Raw genomic sequence first — 20703 nt, 5'->3', positions numbered from 1 at the left:
ATATATGCTTAACTGAAGGGGAATTTTATCTGGCGATAATAAAATTGTCGGTGCCCGGGCACGAACCCAGGACACCATACAAATCCAGGACGTCAGTGAAACTATTTACCCACTCCACTACTGCAAGAGGCTATAAGTTTATGCCGTCTCTCACCCTCAAATACCTTTCGCGCTCAGGTATTCGCTGATTTGGAGCCAGCATTAACCCACCTCGACCTCGGTAGTGTTGTAGTGCTTGTAACAGCACGTAGCCATTATATAAGATATATCACATTACCGTGATTCATATACATACATCGAGCTACAAATGTCCTTTAATATCTAATTCACTTTACCTAAGAATTAATATATTTTCATATATGCTTAACTGAAGGGGAATTTTATTAGGCGATAACAGAATTGTCGGCGCCCGGGCGCAAACCCAGGACACCATACAAATCCAGGACGTCAGTGAAGCTATTTACCCACTCCACCACTTCAAGAGGCTATAAGTATATGCCGTCTCCCACCCTCAAATACCTTTCGCGCTCATGTATTCGCTGATTTGGAGCCAGCATTAACCCACCTTGACCTCGGTAGTGTTGTAGTGCTTATGACAGCACCTAGCCATTATATAATTCATATCACATTACGTGATTCATATACATACATCGAGCTACAAATGTCCTTTAATATCTAATTCACTCTACCTCGGAATTAATATATTTTCATATATGCTTAACCGAAGGGGAATTTTATCTGGCGATAATAGAATTGATGGTGCCCGGGCACGAACCCAGGACACCATACAAATCCAGGACGTCAGGGAAGCTATTTACCCACTCCACCACTGCAAGAGGCTATAAGTTTATGCCGTCTCTCACCCTCAAATACCTTTCGCGCTCAGGTATTCGCTGATTTGGAGCCAGCATTAACCCACCTCGACCTCGGTAGTGTTGTAGTGCTTATAACAGCACGTAGCCATTATATAAGATATATCACATTACCGTGATTCATATACATATATTGAGCTACAAATGTCCTTTAATATCTAATTCACTCTACCTCGGAATTAATATATCTTCATATATGCTTAACCGAAGGGGAATTTTATTAGGCGATAATAGAATTGTCGGCGCCCGGCCGCGAACCCAGGACACTATACAAACCCAGGACGTCAGAGAAGCTATTTACCCACTCCACCACTGCAAGAGGCTATAAGTTTATGCCATCTCTCACCCTCAAATACCTTTCGCGCTCAGGTATTCGCTGATTTGGAGCCAGCATTAGCCCATCTCGACCTCGGTAATGTTGTAGCGCTTCATGGACCCAGCTACGTAAGCCATTTATATAAAAGTCCATATTTTCCACAATTACTTTTTTTGTTGAAAGTTTTTTTCATTAACATACATCGAAGCTACAAACGGTCCTTTAATTTTAATTTCTAATTCCACTTCTACCAGCCGGAAATCAATATGATTTTCATATTATTGGGCTTAACCCGAAGGGGGAATTTTTTATTATGGCAATAATAAAGAAATTGTCCGGCGGGGGGCCCAGGGCGCGGGGGGATACCCCAAGGGACCACCATACAAATCCAGGACGTCAGCGAAGCTATTTACCCACTCCAACACCGCAAGAGGCTATAAGTTTATGCCGTCTCTCACCCTCAAATACCTTTCGCGATCAGGTATTCGCTGATTTGGAGCCAGCGTTAACCCATCTCGACCTCGGTAGTGTTGTAGTGCTTATGACACGCCCAACGTAGGGGCCATTATATAAAAGTCAGAATCAACAATTACCCCCGGTGGATTCAATATACATACATCAAGCTACGAATGTCCTTTAATATCTAATTCACTCTACCTCGGAATTAATATATTTTCATATATGCTTAACAAAAGGGGAATTTTATTAGGTGATAAAAGAATTTTCGGCGCACGGGCATGAACCCAGGACACTATACAAATCCAGGACATCAGTGAAGCTATTTACCCACTCCACCACCGCAAGAGGCTATTGGTTTATGCCGTCTCTCACCCTCAAATATCTTTCTTGCTCAGGTATTCGCTGATTTAGAGGCAGCACTAACCCACCTCGACCTTGGTAGTGTTGTAGTGCTAACAGCACGTAGGTATTATATAAGTCATATCGAGCTACAAATGTTCTTTAATATCTAATTCACTCTACCTCGGAATTAATATATTTTCATATATGCTTAACCGAAGGGGAATGTTATTAGGCGATAAAAGAATTGTTGGCGCCCGGGTGCAAACCCAGGACACCATACAAATCCAGAACGTCAGTGAAGCTATTTACCCACTTCACCACCACATGACGCTATAAGTTTATGCTGTCTCTCACCCTCAAATACCTTTCGCGCTCAGGTATTCGCTGATTTGGAGCCAGCATTAACCCACCTCGACCTCGGTAGTGTTGTAGCACCGACAATTGTATTATCGCCTAATAAAATTCCCATTCGGTTAAGCATATATGAAAATATATTAATTTCGGGTAGAGTGAATTTGATATTAATGGACATTTGTAGCTCGATGTATGTATATATGAATCATGGTAATATGATAATGTCTTATATAATGGCTATGTGCTTTCTTAAGCACTACAACACTACCGAGGTCGAGGGGGGTTAATGTTGGCTCCAAATCAGCGAATACCTGAGCGCGAAAGGTATTTGAGGGTGAGAGACGGCATAAACCTGTAGCTTCTTGCGGTGGTGGAGTGGGCACAGTTGAACGTATCCTTCCTATGAACTACTGAAGGATTGCAGTTAAAAATAATGCTTGCTTTAAAAAGTTACCTGTAATGTATCATAATTCAATTTTCAGATATATACACATACACATATATACATACATGCATACAAACACATAATACATACATACACACACACACGCGCACATATATATATATATATATATATATATATATATATATATATATATATATATATATATATATACTAAGAAATCACAAAAGTAAGCACGTGATTTTGTTTATTATCTGAAACCACTCATGAAGTTAAAAATGAGAAGGCAGGGTGCCAAACATACTTTCGTGTATTTAATACTTTAATACTGTGTGCCCGAAGATGTGTTAAATACTCGAAAGTGTGTGTGTATACACACACACACACACACTCATATATATATATATATATATATATATATATATATATATATATATATATATATATAGTATATATACACATAGTTTTCATGGGGTCTCAGTTGCGGATATCATAATTTTGATCACAGTACTTTTGCAGGCCAATTCGTCTAAGAGACAAACCAATCTCATCTGCCACTGAAATAACTTTATTCATCGCTAGGTGGCTTCGCCTCGTTTTCTACGAGTCTTATTTTGGACACTGCTCCGTTCAGCTGAAATTCGAGGTCGCCTTATTTCAAGCAGCGAAATGTTCCGCGCAAGGAAAAATGGATTACGACCATATTGACCATTAAGTAAATACATTTATAGGAATGATAGGAATGAGCATTCATTGTCAATAATAATAATAATAATAATAATTATAATAAAATCCTCATAGTAGAACGAATCTTCAAATGGAGAAACAAATCCACTGTTATGTAAATGTACATATATTTAAATTTAAAAACAGCAAGGATAGCTTTCGGGAATCTGTTCGGTTCCCTTTATCAACTGAACAGATTCCCGAAAGCTATCCGTGCTGTTTTTAAATTCAAATATATGCATATTAACATAACTGTGGATTTGTTTCTCCAATAATAATAATAATAATAATAATAGCATACTTTAGGTGACAGAATATTAATAATAATATAATAATAATAATATTGTTTGCAGGTGAAGGAACGACAATATCATAATAGTCATTATACCCTTCAAAGAGTGTGACGGATAAGCGAAAGTATGTATACCCTAGGTGACGAAGCGGCGTCATACAGGGCCTTTTTCTGACACCCGTCAGTTAGCACTGTCAAACAAACCTTTGCACAGAGTTCGTGTTTGTGTTCCCGAACAGTGTGGCTTTGTGGTTAAAAGAAAGAATAAAAAGGAAGGAAAATTGTTCGCTCTGTGCAGAGATTGTTGGCAAGATGACACTGGAGGTTGGCAGAAAAGGTCCTGGTTTGACCTAAAAAAAAAAACACAAAAAAAACTAATATCATGATAATTCAAGTGTTACCATAAGCTGTTCATTCTTTACATGTGTGATCCCTGTCTGTCTGTTCATCATTTTCTTCATTCTCTCCATTAATGACCATGTCAGTTCTGAACCGTTATCCACTGTAATTAATTTTTCACTCGTGACTCAACTCTAACCGTTACATGTACCAATATAGGTATCCTTGAATAACCACATATGTCTAATTAGATTGATTTTTCAGTACCTCAATAATTCATGTGTACACTGTGTAAAACAATACTGATTTATTCATCTCCCGTGTCCATAATTCTCTTGCAGTTTGCCAGCTTTAAATATGATGAACTCTAACTATGAGGACATCGCCGACTCTGACACTTTTATCGTCGCATGAAAATGATTACTCGGACGTGGCTTCCGTGCTAGAAAACCTGGAGAAACCATCTTCAATTGTCAATGAGAGGGAAAAACTGTATATACAGAACTGCAACGCGCAGAGGAGAGAAAATAGCGGATTTCGAAATAGCAATCACCATTCGCTCATTTATTTTTTTTCCGTCGTTTCCACAACTATTCAGAAGACTGCATTTCACCAGATACTTATTGTCGTAATTTTCAAAGCATCGTCGAGCTATTAGTCACATCTTTATCTTTATTTTGAAGATTTTAAATAGACGATTTTAAATAGGCAATGGGTAATATTTACAAGATTTTAAATAGACCAATGAGTAGTATTTTCAAGATTTTAAATAGACCAATGAGTAGTATTTTCAAGATTTTAAATAGGCCATGGGTCATATTTTCAAGATTTTAAATAGACCAATAAGTAGTAGTTTCAAGATTTTAATTAGGCCAATGAGTAATATTTTCAAGATTTTAATTAAGTAGACCAATGAATAATAAATTCAAGATTTTAAATAGACCAATGAGTAGTATTTTCAAGATTTTAAATAGGCAACGGGTAATATTTTCAAGATTTTAAATAGATCAATGAGAAATATTTATAAGATTTTAAATAGACCAATGAGTAATATTTCCCAGACTATATGTATGTTTTTACAGTCTGACTTGACAACAACCTGTATCCATTTTACAGTTATGGGTTAACTTTAAACTATAAAACATGTACCTATTATTTCGTAGATAATTATAGAACCTAAATAATTATGGGTTTATTTAGAATAGAACAAGGTCCATCATATTCAAACGAGTTTCCCTTTGAGATAGTCAAAGAAAATGGGCATCTATTCCCATTTATAAAAATTTCGAGTTGATGCATATTCTGCAATAATCATTAAACGTTACACTTTCGCTTCTAGCAAAATTTGCAAGTGCACTTTTAATTTAGTCGATTTGTGCGTATACCATAAATAAATAAATAACAAACTAAATACCAGTCGCTGCATACCGAATAATGTCAAGCAAAAGGTCAGACCAATCACATTTCTATTTCAAGTTACTGACCGTTTCAACTTGGGCCATAACTATGGAACCTTTCTTTCTGCTCTCTTAGGTCAATAACATTTGACAGTTCCTCACGGAATTTTCTGTGAAATGTCTGTGAACATTCCCGGAGTCACGGACGTCAATCAAGTGCTTTTCACCAGGAATAATCAATCATTTATGACCACAGACAATATTGAAGCATCGAGTTTCTCTCGTTTTCTCTAATTCAAACATAAAAATGATTCTAATTCAAATCAAGACTACTATAAGAGTGTCAGCAGTCAGGGATGAAATACCATGCATCAGGTTCTATCTCTCAAACTTATGCCCAAGGACCAACAACAACAACCTACCCATCCACCACCCCTTAACGAAACCAATGTCATACCCCTTCCGCGTATCCTCCAACCCCCTCTCTTTCCCTTCCCAATAACAAATTAATAAAAATAAGGAATTCTGCTCTAAGATCTGCTTAGGTCCCCCTAAAAGCAGAGAACTAAAACGAAGCGTGTCTTTCTTCTCTTTCTCCCCCACCCCCTCCACCACACTAACGTGCGTGCACATCTGCGTGTGCCTGTGCCCTATACCCACCTCCCAATTCCCTCCCTCCCTCCCACCCGGGCCCCTATTCCCCCCTTCCTTACCCCCTTTGCAGGAGTGGGCAGCTCTATCACCGCCTCAATCATCGTGGAGGAGGAGGAAGACGAACACTCTTCTCCATTATGGGAGCGATCCAGGTGAACCCCCACCATTTAGCTCTGGCTATCAGGTAAAACCTGGTGAGTGGTATTTGTGGTTTAGATCCCTTGAAATCCAAAAAAACAAAAACAAAATCATAATACAGAAAAGGAGGAAAAGAACAAATTAATAATAATAAAAAAACAAACAAACCCAGGTTTCCCATCCCTCAAAAGAAAAAAAAAATTCTGTATAAAAATACATATAGTCCCAAAAGTGAACCTTAGGCACCCCCCTGTTATCATATCTTCGTGAGTTACCAGTGAACAACCTCCTTGGCTTTCCTCGTCCTAAGACTATCCACACACACATATATGACCATATATCAACTCCTCCTGCATCCCTCTCTGCTTCCATAGGACTGTCCTCAACTCCCGCAGGACACAAAATTTAATGCAAGAGAATCAATGCCGTCTTTTCATTCTGTATTCAATATCCTTAAAAAGTCAATACAAGTAAAAAACAATTTTATGGAAATTCATTATTTTGGCTTATGCTTCTTTCCCTGCTTCCCCAAATTAGATTCAGGACACATGTTATTCTTGTGTGTTTGTTTTTCATTACTTACAAATGTTACCAATGTTACCAATGCATTGATGCCCGGCCCCCTTTTTTTTCATAGTTTTAATCGTAAATTAATTTTTATAGTCTGTAATTTTAACTCATGATTTTTTTTCTCATCTATTACAGGTATTTCCAACAACAGAATCTTCTCTTTTTTTCCATTTTTCCATTTCAAAATAAATCTTAATTGCCTAACCAAGAGTTTCCTCGGAATTCCAGTGTAACCACATAGTCCAAACCACTTCTCGTCCCACCTAAACAAACGAACCACAGAATCATAATGAAGAAAAGGAATACGAGACTCTCTTAAATAAACAATTCGTTGGTTATGTAATATCCTCTCTACACCAAATAGTAACAGTTATCATGAAAAAAAAAACAATAATTACACATATATATTTATTCTCTAAACACACAGCTTCCTAAAAAGTAAAAAAATAAAAATCAAGGTTCGAAAATTGCTTCGTAATTCTATGCCTCATTCTGATGACACGCAGATAACCACAAAGATGCCATACAGGCCAGGAACTCTCCCCTCCCCAAAAATAGCTTCAATGGTACCTTTGTATTTCTCACTATATTCTCATGTATATATATATATTTTTCTTAAACACACAGGTGTCCTACCGCGATTGGGACTTTAAAAAAAGAGTAATAAGGAAGGAGGTCGACCTTTCAAAGAAAAAAAATATGACAGATATCTGGAAGTTTATCGCCTGGGTTTATAAACCACAAATACCTACTAGCACTAGGGGCCACCTTCTCTGCCTCAACTTGGTCTCGCTGAGGACGGTAGATGTTACCAGATCTCTGAATGTTTGACCAATTTCCACAGGGAAACATTTAAAAAGCATATACTGAGTGGAATGTCATCATAGCGTAACCGAGTTATTCGTTGTACACCGTGATATACGGAAAAATGTTGCAGACTTAAATAATACATAGCTGTCTGAACATCTCATATAGCTATCTATTATATGATGGGGTATGTGCACCAGTGTTAGAAAGATCAATTCTATGAAGTCATCTCACGAGATATGTGCAAGCGTGTTAGATAGATAAATTTTATAAAGTAATCTTTCAAAGCATGTTTAATGTAATACTTATACGATGGGCCGTCTACAATTATATTCGAGATATTGGTAGTATTCTATGTCATACCCGAAAGCATCCGATAGACATTATTTACATGACAGAATGCCCACTTCCCAGTGAAAACCAGTAAAGCATAAAAAATGGATGTCTATTAGCCAAGTCAAGAGTTTTTTTATAGGATTCCAATCAAAATAATTAAACCTGAATCGATTACGACAGGGTGTCCGTTAAAATTAAGAAGCACGCGTCAAGATTGAGACGTATAACAGAAATAACAACATAACAAATATAACATCAATACCCAGTCTCACATTGAATTAACTTAAATAGAGGAAGCCCCCTATTGCACTTACTGAAATAAAATACATGATGGAAAATCCTGTAACGTATTGTCAGGCAATGAACAAAAATGTAAATATTAAGGGACCAGTCATTTCATTACCATATTCCTTGAAAATGTCACAACCATATTTCAGAATATCTTTTAAATAAATAAGGCTTTTTTGGAAGACGTAAATCTATTTTCCACACGTCAAACTAAGGCCAAAACAAAACGTAATACTTTGAAAACTGGAAACATTGAGAAATCTATAATTATGTGTTTTGAGGAAACGTCATAATATATTGTGAGACTATGAAATACAGTAATTGTAGAAATTGAAGAGCTTGGGACATGAATAATTCTTATCAGTCAAAAATAGAAATGTAAGAACAGTTCCTATTTTAGCGCAACCTTCATTATTGTACTTTAATTTCCTTGAATCTACTGACATATTACTTTCATTTGCCTCATTATAGTCTACCAATTCTAACGGATACTTCACATTTCATTTAACCATTTCTAGCGTTTCTGAAGACATGTGCAGCCTTTCCATCAAGAATAATTTTATTATAGAGGGGAAATTAATTTCACATGACTTAAGCGAATCTTATTCAGTTCATGAAGTAAATATGGATAAACAGAAATCATTGAGTTAATGAGGAATAGACGTTACGATATATGTAAAAAATAAAACTAGAAATAAGATTTAAATAGTAGCAATCCAATCTATGATGTTATAGCTGTAAGAACAAAGATGCAGTAGGCTTCAAAGTTATCATGAGAGGTCATAAACTTTGCCAATATGAGAAAAACTGAATCATACGCCGTGCCCCCCAAAAAAATAGAAAAAAAACGCTTATACGACAGTAACAAATAACTCGGATGCTATTTTAAAAGGCATGGCCAAATATACTTGGGCAAATGTTTCTTTGAAAATGTTACTTAAGAGGTAAAAGGCTATAAAGAAATAAATACCTTAACGAAAAAAAAACACATAAACGGGTCATATATCAAATTTGATAGTTAGATAAAAAGATATATTGCACCATGTAATTTATAAAAGAAAGTAAAGCAAACCTTATTTCTGAGCGTAAATCACAGCTAACTGATGAAAATGCAGTACTACATGTTTGGAAAGGAAAAACTTGAATAAGGGGAGAAATAATTGAAGGATAAGTGTGCCGGTCTCTTAGATATGCAATTTTGTCCCGCATTAACCACAGGCAGCTTTCGGAACCAAATGAACAAAGTGGATATTGGACGTTAGGCAAAACAATCAATCACAACATAAATAGGGGTTTAAATTGTACCCGTATTAACCAAAAAAACAAAAATTAGATGTTGAAAGTTAGGCAAAACAGTCGATCAAAGCACAGAGAAAGGCCTTTGATCCGAGCACATAAAAAGGTAAAAAACATTACAATAATAATGAATAATATGACGAAAAGTGGAAAAGCATTCAGAGATCTGGCCCTTCGTAAAGTAACTTCTCTGATCGTCGTGTTATTCTATCTCCCTTTCGTGTCGAGACGTCTCTCTCTCTCTCTCTCTCTCTTACGACTGAGCATCTAAATGAAATCACTAAACAAAGGAGAGAGTCGACGGCGGTTTTGTACTGATCACACCGGCAGCGGAGAGTTTCCAATTACATCTGCGCAGACGTCGTTATATATATATATATCATCTTCTATGTAAGAGAATGAGTGGGGATTTTCCTCTTTTTTTATTTCTTGATAACGCCTTTTCTAAATTGCCAGGCACAGGTGAATGCATCTTACGAGATATTACAACTTGTTGCTCCATCTAAATGAGTCATATTGTTTTAACTGGTCCAGGGAAAATTTAGGACATGAGGTCTTCTTTTTTCACAACAAAGCGTTAGCCTTGTGTTCAATTATGTCTATATAAAAAAAAAAAAAACACACACACACACAGACGATACCCATCCTATTACATTACCGTGAGAAATATGTTATATCCTAATAGTAGTAGATAATAGTCTGCATACATGGATGGACTTCCACTCTATTTCATGAACTGCTAACGCGAGACTCGCCATGACCGAAAAGCCGTTTTATGAATTTACGAGGGATTTTGACTTCACGCCAATGAGCAGGTGCCCTTTCATAAGTTAGTCATATCTATACGTAGCTATACTATTATATATTAAATATCAATATATCATATATATATATATCATATATAATTATCATAATATATATCATATTATATATATATATATAAAATATACAATAGCTATATATATTTTATATATATAAATATATTAATTATATATTATATTAATACTACTAATTTTTTTTTATATAAATATTTATCTATAATTATATTATATATTCTTATGCTGTTGCTTTCGCAATGCATAATTTCACCTCAGTAACTATGAAAAGTTGTAAAAGTGTTTGCAATGTTTTCAGATTCAGTATTAGTTTGCTTAGTGCTAATATGTTCAGTTGTATATGTTCAGAATTCATAAAAATATAATGTGAAGTTAAGGATAAAGTAGGATGTGAAAAGAGAGAGAGAGAAATTAGCACTGTCCGTTCGAAGCAGGAAATAGCTGTCATCGCTTCTCCGTTTTGTTCTGGAATCCTGTCAATCATACGACGCACAAGATTGTTTTGGACTTGTGTGTCTTCGTCGAGAAACCACGTGAAGATTTCACCCTTTCTCTGTATAGTTACGTCATATTAGAAGCTTCTAGAAGTTTTGCTTATGATACCGTTCATTTCATTCAAGAAATTACAGATTCTTTTGTTATTTAACAATCTAATATTACTATCTCTCGATTTTGTCGAAATAGAATCTGTTGACTCGTAAGTGCTTTAAATATGAAATGGAAAGATTTGTGACATCGCTCATGGATATGACGACATTAATTTCATTCGAGAAAATTCTATAATCACATCTTTTATCTTAAGAGACTTTTATTGTCTTAAATCACGTAATAATAAATATCATTTATGATTTTGTAATCCCACTATCTATTTATTGTTTTGAAAGAGAATTTTTAAGATAATAGCCGCGTCTCGCTCCCAAAATCATTTTGCCCAGCCATTTTAGGTGAGGTCTACTCCAAAGTTTCCATACTACGACAGCAATTTTTGTTCAATCCGATATCAGAGACCACTCGTGTTTGTTGGTCCCCCCTCTCTCTCTCTCTTTCTCTCCCCTTATGAGAGAATTTTGGTTTCCTATTAACGTAAAGATTTTATACCTAGTGGTTGGGCACTCATAAGTTTTAGATTTAGATTTTAATTTATTTAATTGCCGAGTGCTTATTTGTGGAATCTGAACAGACGTTGTAAAAGTGTGTAACAGGCGCCTCGTGTGTAAGTGTTTATGGGTCATTTCGAAAACGGCCTTCTAAAATTGGTATATACCAAAGTAAGAGTTTTTTAATAAGTTCAGTGTACTAAACTTAAACCTAAGAAGTACCTGAAATACTGAAAGTATACTTAAGTTATTCCAGGGATCCATTTTTACCATTTTTTTCACATTTTGGTGTTGGTGATTTGTTTTTCTTTTTGTGCATTTATCCATTTTTTCTTATCAAGGTATGTTTTTACATATATATTCTGTGTGATTAATACTTTCTTAGTATTTTTTGCAATTTTGGTATTTGTCACATTTTTCTTTTTACATTTATATTTACAATTTTATTAAATTAAGTGTTTTCATTAATTAATCATTACAAATTTAACTGAGTTTAGAACTTGTGAATTGATTACATTTCCTTAGAATTTTTTCAAGTTTTTGTTGTTTTTTAACACTTGTGAGTTAATTTTCAAATTTCAATTGTTACTTAACACTTTGAATTTTACTTGAATAATTTAATTTTTGGATTTTTTTAATAAATTAATTTTGATTTAATTTTACTTAATAATTAATTCAAGAATTAATCAAACTTTGTGTTGTTTTCAAGTAATAGTAAATTTCTCCGAGATTGTGAATTTCACTTATAAATTTTGAGTTTAATAATAATTTTTTGTATTTAACATTTTTTTCTTCACCAGTATATTTAATTTTGTTTAGGTAGAAGTATTAGAACCAGGGTAATATTTTAGACTTACAAAAGTTGTTGATGGAGTGATGCCCTTTAATTAATTTAATTACATGTAAGATTACCTCACACCTGTTTTAATGAACTTAGTCTGAATTCTTGTATTATTAATAAGTTTTTAGGGGATCACTGTTGCCTTTAGTGTTCAATCGTATTTTATCTATGATATAGGTTCAGGTGTCTGTCTCTAGTGAAGTAACTATTTTCTGATTGGTAAGTGTAGTGACCATATACTTGGCACTTCGTCAAAATATTCATAAGTGCAAAAAAAAAAATATTCGTAATAAAAGATTTACAGTTACAAGCAAGGTGAATTACAGAAACCATTACGACGCAAATCGAAGCATAACAAAAGAAGGAAACTGAAGCGCAAGTGATCAGTACAAGACGTCCGTCCTTAACCTAAATAAACTATAAAGATGAAACTCTTCATAATAGAAGTCTGAAACTAAATCTACGTTCCACATGTGTCTGTTTCCTGTTTGCCTGTTTGTTCTTGCGCTCGTGGACAAAAACAGAACCACTCCAGATGGCCATTGTATATATATATATATAACCATAAGCTCGCCTTTTTAAAACCTCGACCGTAAATAAACGAAAAAAAAAGTGCCACTGTCTTAACCATTGCATGAACTCATTAACAGTTTCTGTGCTTAAACAAATAACAAGTTAAATTCAGCCGCTAACTCTGAATAATAATAATAAAAAAACAAGTTGAAAGTCGTATATATATTGGTGCATGAAGACACACAAAATTGACTAAATATAGAAATCTAAATGAGTAGTAAATATATCCTCTATCATTTCTGACAAGTGATTTTTTTTTAACGTCCTGTCGATTTTTCCCTCCCTAATTTAGTTCTGTCAGTCGGTCCAGTATGTGAATCCAACCCCTTTTGTTGATCTACTCGTCTCCCCCATCTCTATCCATCTACTTTCTAAAGTAATGCTGGACACAGTTCCAATCCATTTACTGTGAACAGCTGTAACTACTACCACGGTGTTTTTTATGTTTTATGGAAAAAATAACGACAAACCTGACGAGGCGAAAGCCTTCAAATCATTTAAAAACTCATTTGCCATGACAGTTTCTACCGAGATCACATGAACCTATTAAAAGAGGTGATGTTGTCTATAGTACATATAACCGTGCACATTGCTTTCACTTCCACCCATCACTTCAATGAAGAGTACTACACCGTCGTGTGAACCTGGATATTTTAGAAATAAGAACTATTTGTTTTGTTTTCCTCAGGCCAATCACTTTGGCCTGAGGAAAACAAAACAAATAGTTCTTATTTCTAAAATATCCAGGTTCACACGACGGTGTAGTACTCTTACAAAATGACACACTATGTAGACGACATGAAGACCACTGTAATTCTAATAAGTGAATTTCTAACATGAACACGACGCTCAGGAGCTCGAGAGGAACTGAACAAAAACACGATCTCATTCAGAGTCAAGATCGACCCTTCGACAGATTCATTATTATAACACATTGTCAAATAATTTTGCGATTCAAATCTATAAAGACAACATGCAAACATTTCCACATTATTCCAAACCACTACATGACACTATCTGAGAGAGAGAGAGAGAGAGAGAGAGAGAGAAGAGAGAGAGAGAGAGAGAGAGAGAGAGAGAGAGAGAGAGAGAGAGAGAGAGAGAGAGAGAGAGACATAAATATATAAGGTTAAAGGTGGAGATATGATCACTGGCTTACACAAGGACAAAAAAATCAGCTAACTAGTCTTTAAGGACTATCTTTATAAGTTTTTTGCAGTATGATTGCAATAACCTCCTTATAAACAATAAAATAATAAAATACTCCTAACATACACTAAATCCAGGCATAATTGAATCAAAAGAACGGCCATGGAAGAGGAGACAAACTACTTGCAAATCAGTCCCCGTCGAAAATCCAAATGTAATAGTCCCCCAGAATAAATGATGTTGGTTCTCTCTTACAGCTTTTAAAGAAAACGATACCAATATCAGGGTTTCATGGTACACTCTACAAAGAAAATTTATTTCTTCGTCCCCACACGTTTACCGTGACCAGCCCACACCACAGACGACAGTTATATGAAGCTAGTCCGATAACTTTACATGTAAATCTTTGTCTATATATATATATATATATATATATATATATATATATATATATATATATATATATATATATATATATATATATATATATATATATATATATACAAAGTGCTCATTTTTTCTAATTTGATTTTGTATGAATGTTTAGGAAAATGTCATTAGTGTTTTTTGGACGAATCCCCTGTATATATATATATATATATATATATATATATATATATATATATATATATATATATATATATATATATATATACAGGGGATTCGTCCAAAAAACACTAATGACATTTACCTAAATATTCATACAAAATCAAATTAGAAAAAATGAGCACTTTGTATTGGATTTTTTGTAAGCAACAAAGAGAGAGAGAGAGAGAGAGAGAGAGAGAGAGATTTGGAAACTCAACAGAATATGCACAGAGCAGTCTTTCCCTACATACTGAAACAGCAGCATTCCGTTCACATTTTCAATATATTAAACATCCTGTAGGTTAGTATAAGAGACAGACCAACCATACATAAAATAAATTTTGTCAATAGTTAGATTCTTCGTAGTTTTATGTCATTGTGTAGTTTTGCCTGAGTAACTCATATTAATGGCAAAGGTATTAACTATCAAAATGATCACATTTGATGCGGAACCTCCATGAAATGGTATTTTAACTCAGATCTGTTTTTGTAGGCAATAATAAAGATAATAATTTTGTCTCTTTAAATGTTAAAGAATAATCGTATCATATACGTAGCAAGACTGGAGGTTCCTCATAAACACCATGAAATCACCCCTGTCATCACCTTATGGATATTCAGTATCATTATAAATTGTTCTAATCTCATGATTTTTACTCTTAAGTGAGACTTGAGTATATCAACCTAAAACTAAAACAGCATGCCTTGTGTGTGTATCTCTTGGCCACCACCCTGAGCCAAATATGTTGTCACATGATTTAAAAAAGAAATGTCCTACAATTGAAATTCAGAGAAAACTTTCAACTAACACTTTACATCTTCCCGCAGGAGGATGTCAGCCATTTGCTTTGTATGTAACCTCCCAATCCTGAGTCACCAGGTGGGACTCGTTTGGGAGGGAGGCAATGGCTACGATGAGATCCACAGTGAGAGTTCATCGCCTAGGCCGAGGGTGGGCCGGCGGGATTCTTCGGCTCAAATCACCACCATCGAGCCGCCGAGGGAGGTGAGGGAGACCTCACCTCCCACAACCCGCCGTCGCCGATCCTCTCTGGCGCAACTCACAGACATCCTTCGCGACTGGGGTCGCCGGGAAACGACAGAGCAGCGCTCGACCAGCACCTGCACGTCGAACACCAGCACCCCAGTGGGACCGCTAACCCGTAGGGAGAGTAGAGATCTTACAAGGAGAGAATCCCTCGCTGATATAGCAAAGTCTTTACCATGGCGGCGCAGAGACTCCATGGTGGACGTCCCCCGCAACAAAACCAGGCGGGAATCTTCGGCCGAAATGAAAAAGAGAAGACAAAGTGGCACAGACATAAGAACAGATATTGCCAAATTTCTAGCCAGAAGAGAAAGTGTGGCAGAGATTCTACGCCGAAGAAGAGACTCTTTAGAACAAGAAAAAAAGGAGCGTCGTGATTCTACAACACAAGTCTATCCCAGATCCTCAAGAAATAGTATTGATAAGACTGCTTCTCCTGACCGACCTGAAATACACTCCCCTAGGCATGTTTCCTCTCCCGAACCTAGGGACTTGGTGCCTAGGCCTACCGTTACGACGCAGGCCTCAGCTGAGTCACACGTGTCCCAGACCTCCTTGGTTTCCCAAGTATCAAGTGGTAAAGACCAGTCAGAACCCGGAATCATAGAACCCAGATCCCCAGTTTCTTCACCCGCTCCTTCGTCACCAACCACTACAATTCGTCGAGATTCCACAACCCAAATCTATCGTGGGAGAAGAGACTCTCGTCCCCAAGTGTCTCCTGAGAGAGGATCTGGCAGAGGTAGCAGAGAGCCATCCCCAAAATACAGAGGCCTCAGAAGACAATCAACTGCAATTGAAGAAGGTCTGCCAATTCCTGGGTCTAGGAGAGGCTCACGGCCTTTCCTTTCCCCAGACGCCCCAGAGACAGATGGCCTGTCGAGAAAAGGTCGCAGAGATTCACTATCACCTGACTCAGCTGCAGCGGAAGAACTGTCCTTGGGAAGAAAAGCAAGACGAGACTCCAGACCACACTTATCCCCAGAGGCGAGTGACTCAAATTCCCGCGAAACATCTCCCAGAAGTAGGCTGAGACGGCAGTCCACTACAGCTGTAGAGTACCATGGCAGAGGAAGACGTTCATCACGGTCCCCTCGATCTCCAGATTCCTCATCCACCTGCTCGTCCAGGGAGCATTCTCCCAAGGAAAGAGGCCTCCGCAGGCAGTCCACCACAGAGGAAATTCTCATCTCCAGAGGATTTCGCCGTCAGTCTACTACTGAGGATATCATGAGGGCGAGGAACTTCCGGCGCCAGAGCACCCAGAGTGAAGAGATGTCGAAATCAAGAGGACGTCGAGATTCCTGCGCCCAGATCACAGATGGGACCATTGCCACTATGACAGTTGAGACTTCGTGTGCTTTCTTCGACACTTCCACCCAGACAGGTACATACATTCTTATTTCTGTTGCTACTACTGTTCTAGTTGTTAATGTGCATGTTCGTCAGGTATATAAATACTATTCTATTGTTTTTGTCTATACCTTTTATCATGCCCAGCCCCTTTTAGACATGCCAACTCAAGGAGCCGTACACAGAGAATGATGATGAATTCAAGAAAACAAAACAGTTTCAGTTTCAAAATCCTCACACCCACTACCTTATATTGTCCACTCAAGTTCTACTATCGTAAGATATTCATGGTAATGAACATGAGCCAGAATGGAGCTTAAATACCATACATAAGTGCTTGTTGACTGGTGATATTCGCGTGATGTTTGCATTAGTGGTTACCATTCACCACCTAATTACGAGCAACTACAGAATGGTTTCGATGGGAAGAGAAAGACCACGTGAAAGTGTCCATGTTATTTGATTATGCAACATAAAAAAATATTTAGCCTCTTCTCCCTATTTTTATAAATTAATATTTATATTCGAAAAATGAATAAAAATTAATTAAAGTAGTTTTAACAAATTTTTCGCAAAACCAAAGATAACCTTAGCTATTCCCAATCTGTCTGTTAATAAATTCCAATAACATCTATCAATGAATAACATGAAAAAGCTGGAGATGACTTCCAATATAATTCTCATTAAATATTAACCAAAAACTTATAGAAAAAAAGGACCACGAAACCAAAAGAAACATATTTTTCAGCCAGCTGTATAAAAAACAATGACAAATGGGCTTTTTCTTAGTGCATTGCAAATGCCATTAGCAAAATTTGCACCTGGTAAAATATAATATGAAAAATAATTTGAAAATGCCAGTTTACATTTTACTCAAAAGTGGCCGATTTTCTAGCCCTCCTCCCATTTGCTAAATACAATGTAAAATTAGAAAATCCTGCCAGGATAGTAAACAGTAACACTCACAGTCAAAAGAAAAAAAGGTAATTTGATCGGCAACCTTAAACTTACTATGGTAAGTGTCTGTCCCTTTGATAAGGATAAAAAAATCAGCACTTACCTTTACTATAAAAATGATAATAATCACCTCATTCAAAACTAACCGATAAGGAAGAACTTTTTTTTATATAATTCTAGACAAGATGGAAGGAGTCCGGGAATAGAAATTAAATTAGATGAAATAGAGACGAGATCATACACTATCTATCTCTCTCTCTCTCTCTCTCTTTTCTTCAACCAATTTTGCATTGCATGAAATTAAGGACGAAGTTACACTCCTAATTACAAGACAACTAACACACGGTTTGTTAAATGTAACAATAAGACTCAACTAAACAACACTTGTTAGCCATAACAGCAATAGTGATAATGATGAATTAGATGGTTATGTTGGTATACTGACAACAAAACTAACTAAATAAATATAATAATAATTTCTAATATTTAAAACAATTATCTAAAGGAATGCTAGTATCGTGCAACTTGTTTTTGACATTTCGTCACAGAAATGACACCTGATGTAAAGAGGCAATCAGTGCACTGCCTTTATCGATCTAAAACTGACAAGACTTTGTTTAACCTAACACGACAGTTATCACATTCCCTTCCCCGTTTGTGGATTTACAGTCAGACAGGCATAAGCAGCTGGTGGTGCCTTTTTGAAGGGTGAAAATTCAAACGTCTAATTACAATTTTTTTTTCAAAACTTCAGTATAATGAAAAAAAAAGCAGAAGCAAGACGTAAGCTGATAAGCATATCACTATTGCAAGTAATATATATATATATATATATATATATATATAAGACAAGCACCCAAGAAGGATACGAGCGAACATGTTTAAGGTAGAAACCTACTGTGCCAACGGCTGCTTATGCCCGTCTGACAACAGCTGCTGCATGTCCTACAATTGAAATACCACTACGATGCCCATCCTCTTCCTTCCAAAACCTTCAAGTAGCTACTACAACTTCTCAATTCCTCTCTGTATTTCCGTATTACCTCACGGTCCTTCCTTTCCTCGCTTGTGTGTGAGTGTGTGCGTACGTACATGTCTTTAGATTTACTCTAAATTGGTGTTTTTCCCGAGAATTGCGAGGATAGGTTCGTCGGCCACTCAAAGCAACGAAGACATTCGTTGCCTCCCGTAATCCCTGACTGAGATTAAACGTGCAACTGTGAGTGTGGATATCCTCTTAGGAAGAATAGAAATTAAGGATTTCTTTCAAAAGACAAGGGTCGAGACTAACTTGACGCCCTTACAGCAACGAAGCCCTTACTTATGGCAAGGGTGCATTAAATACTCCTCTGTAACTGCATTTGTAGAGCAAACACTGCTGTGTTTTCACAACAGCTGATACTCGGCCACTTAGTGATTAAAATATTTACTGTGACATATTGCCATATATATTTTCTTGTAGCTGGAGATTTTCTTTTTGTCCCATTGAATTCTAATAGTATCTTTGATGTAGTATTAATCTAGCCTAGTGTCTTCGATATCACTGACAGTACTTGTTTCCTATTGATCATTTAAAAGCTAACATCTCTCCTAATTTAACCACTGTAAATTCACATATGCTATATATATATATATATATATATATATATATATATATATATATATACATATATATATATATATATATACTATATATATATATATATATATATATATGTATATTATATATTATAGATATATATATATATAAATATATACTACATATATATAATAATAATTATAAATATATATTTATTATATTTACCATTATAATAATAATATATATAATATATATATATATATATATATATATATATATAATTTTCCCTCTATTTTATTTATTATCGTTTCTTTTTGTAAAATCCAAATCAAGCTTCATAAAAGCCTTCAAATGTTTTTAAACTTCAATGAATAGGGTTCACCTGAATAATAATAATAATATTAATAACAAACTATGGTCAAATTCGAGGCTACACCAAAAGCATGATTTGGATAATATAATTAGAAAACTCAAACTGTTACCTTTTTTTCACCAAACCTAATAATAAAGCCTCTGAAACGATGACTCAGACCACGTCGTCTCTCTTCTGATGAGACATAACACTTCTCTCAAGTTGACGAAGATTTTTGAAACAAATCAGTCCAGTTGTTAAAAAAAAAAAAAACTGACCTCAATCCAACAAGGTCAGTGGAAGCGAAATGAAGACCAAAGAGACGTCGCATCGACAAAGGTCACCGACGTCGAACGTCAGAGGGAGAGAGATGACGTGAATGAGGCTAAACATGCTGTGATAACATTCCTTCAAAAAACCAGACCCGTTACTGTTCACTTGAAATACCCCTTTCAAATACCCACTCTTGTTTCCCTTCTCCAACCTTGATCCCTCCCTGCTCCCGATACCCCATCCTCTATAACGGCCCCCCCTCCCCAATCTATGTAAAGCATAACAGCTCGCTTTTTTAGGAGACTCATCAATTTAACTGACCTTCGTCTAAAACTTAACCCCACTCTTAACCCCATCAGATCCTGACCTTACCCAAGAAGGTTAGATCTAACCTCCTAGACCTTACCACGCCCAGCCTCCCCTGAACAAACACCCCTCCTCCCTGGACCCCAACATGATCTGACCTAT

General features: G+C 36.1%; 1 protein-coding gene across 1 annotated transcript in view; it reads left to right on the top strand.

The window, feature by feature from the left end:
• Positions 1 to 20703, top strand: part of LOC135199714 (uncharacterized) — a 195723-nt gene that overhangs the window by 75716 nt on the left and 99304 nt on the right. Inside the window, exons 3-4 of the mRNA XM_064227869.1 lie at positions 6225 to 6348; positions 15502 to 17108. Coding sequence (XP_064083939.1) covers positions 15506 to 17108 — 1603 coding nt within the window. The 5' untranslated portion in view covers positions 6225 to 6348; positions 15502 to 15505. The remainder of the gene's footprint in view (positions 1 to 6224; positions 6349 to 15501; positions 17109 to 20703) is intronic.

Source organism: Macrobrachium nipponense, chromosome 26, assembly GCF_015104395.2.
Source record: "Macrobrachium nipponense isolate FS-2020 chromosome 26, ASM1510439v2, whole genome shotgun sequence".
Taxonomy (NCBI): domain Eukaryota; kingdom Metazoa; phylum Arthropoda; class Malacostraca; order Decapoda; family Palaemonidae; genus Macrobrachium; species Macrobrachium nipponense.
The sequence above is the reverse complement of the archived record's forward strand: the minus strand, read 5'-3'. Positions and strand labels throughout refer to the sequence as shown.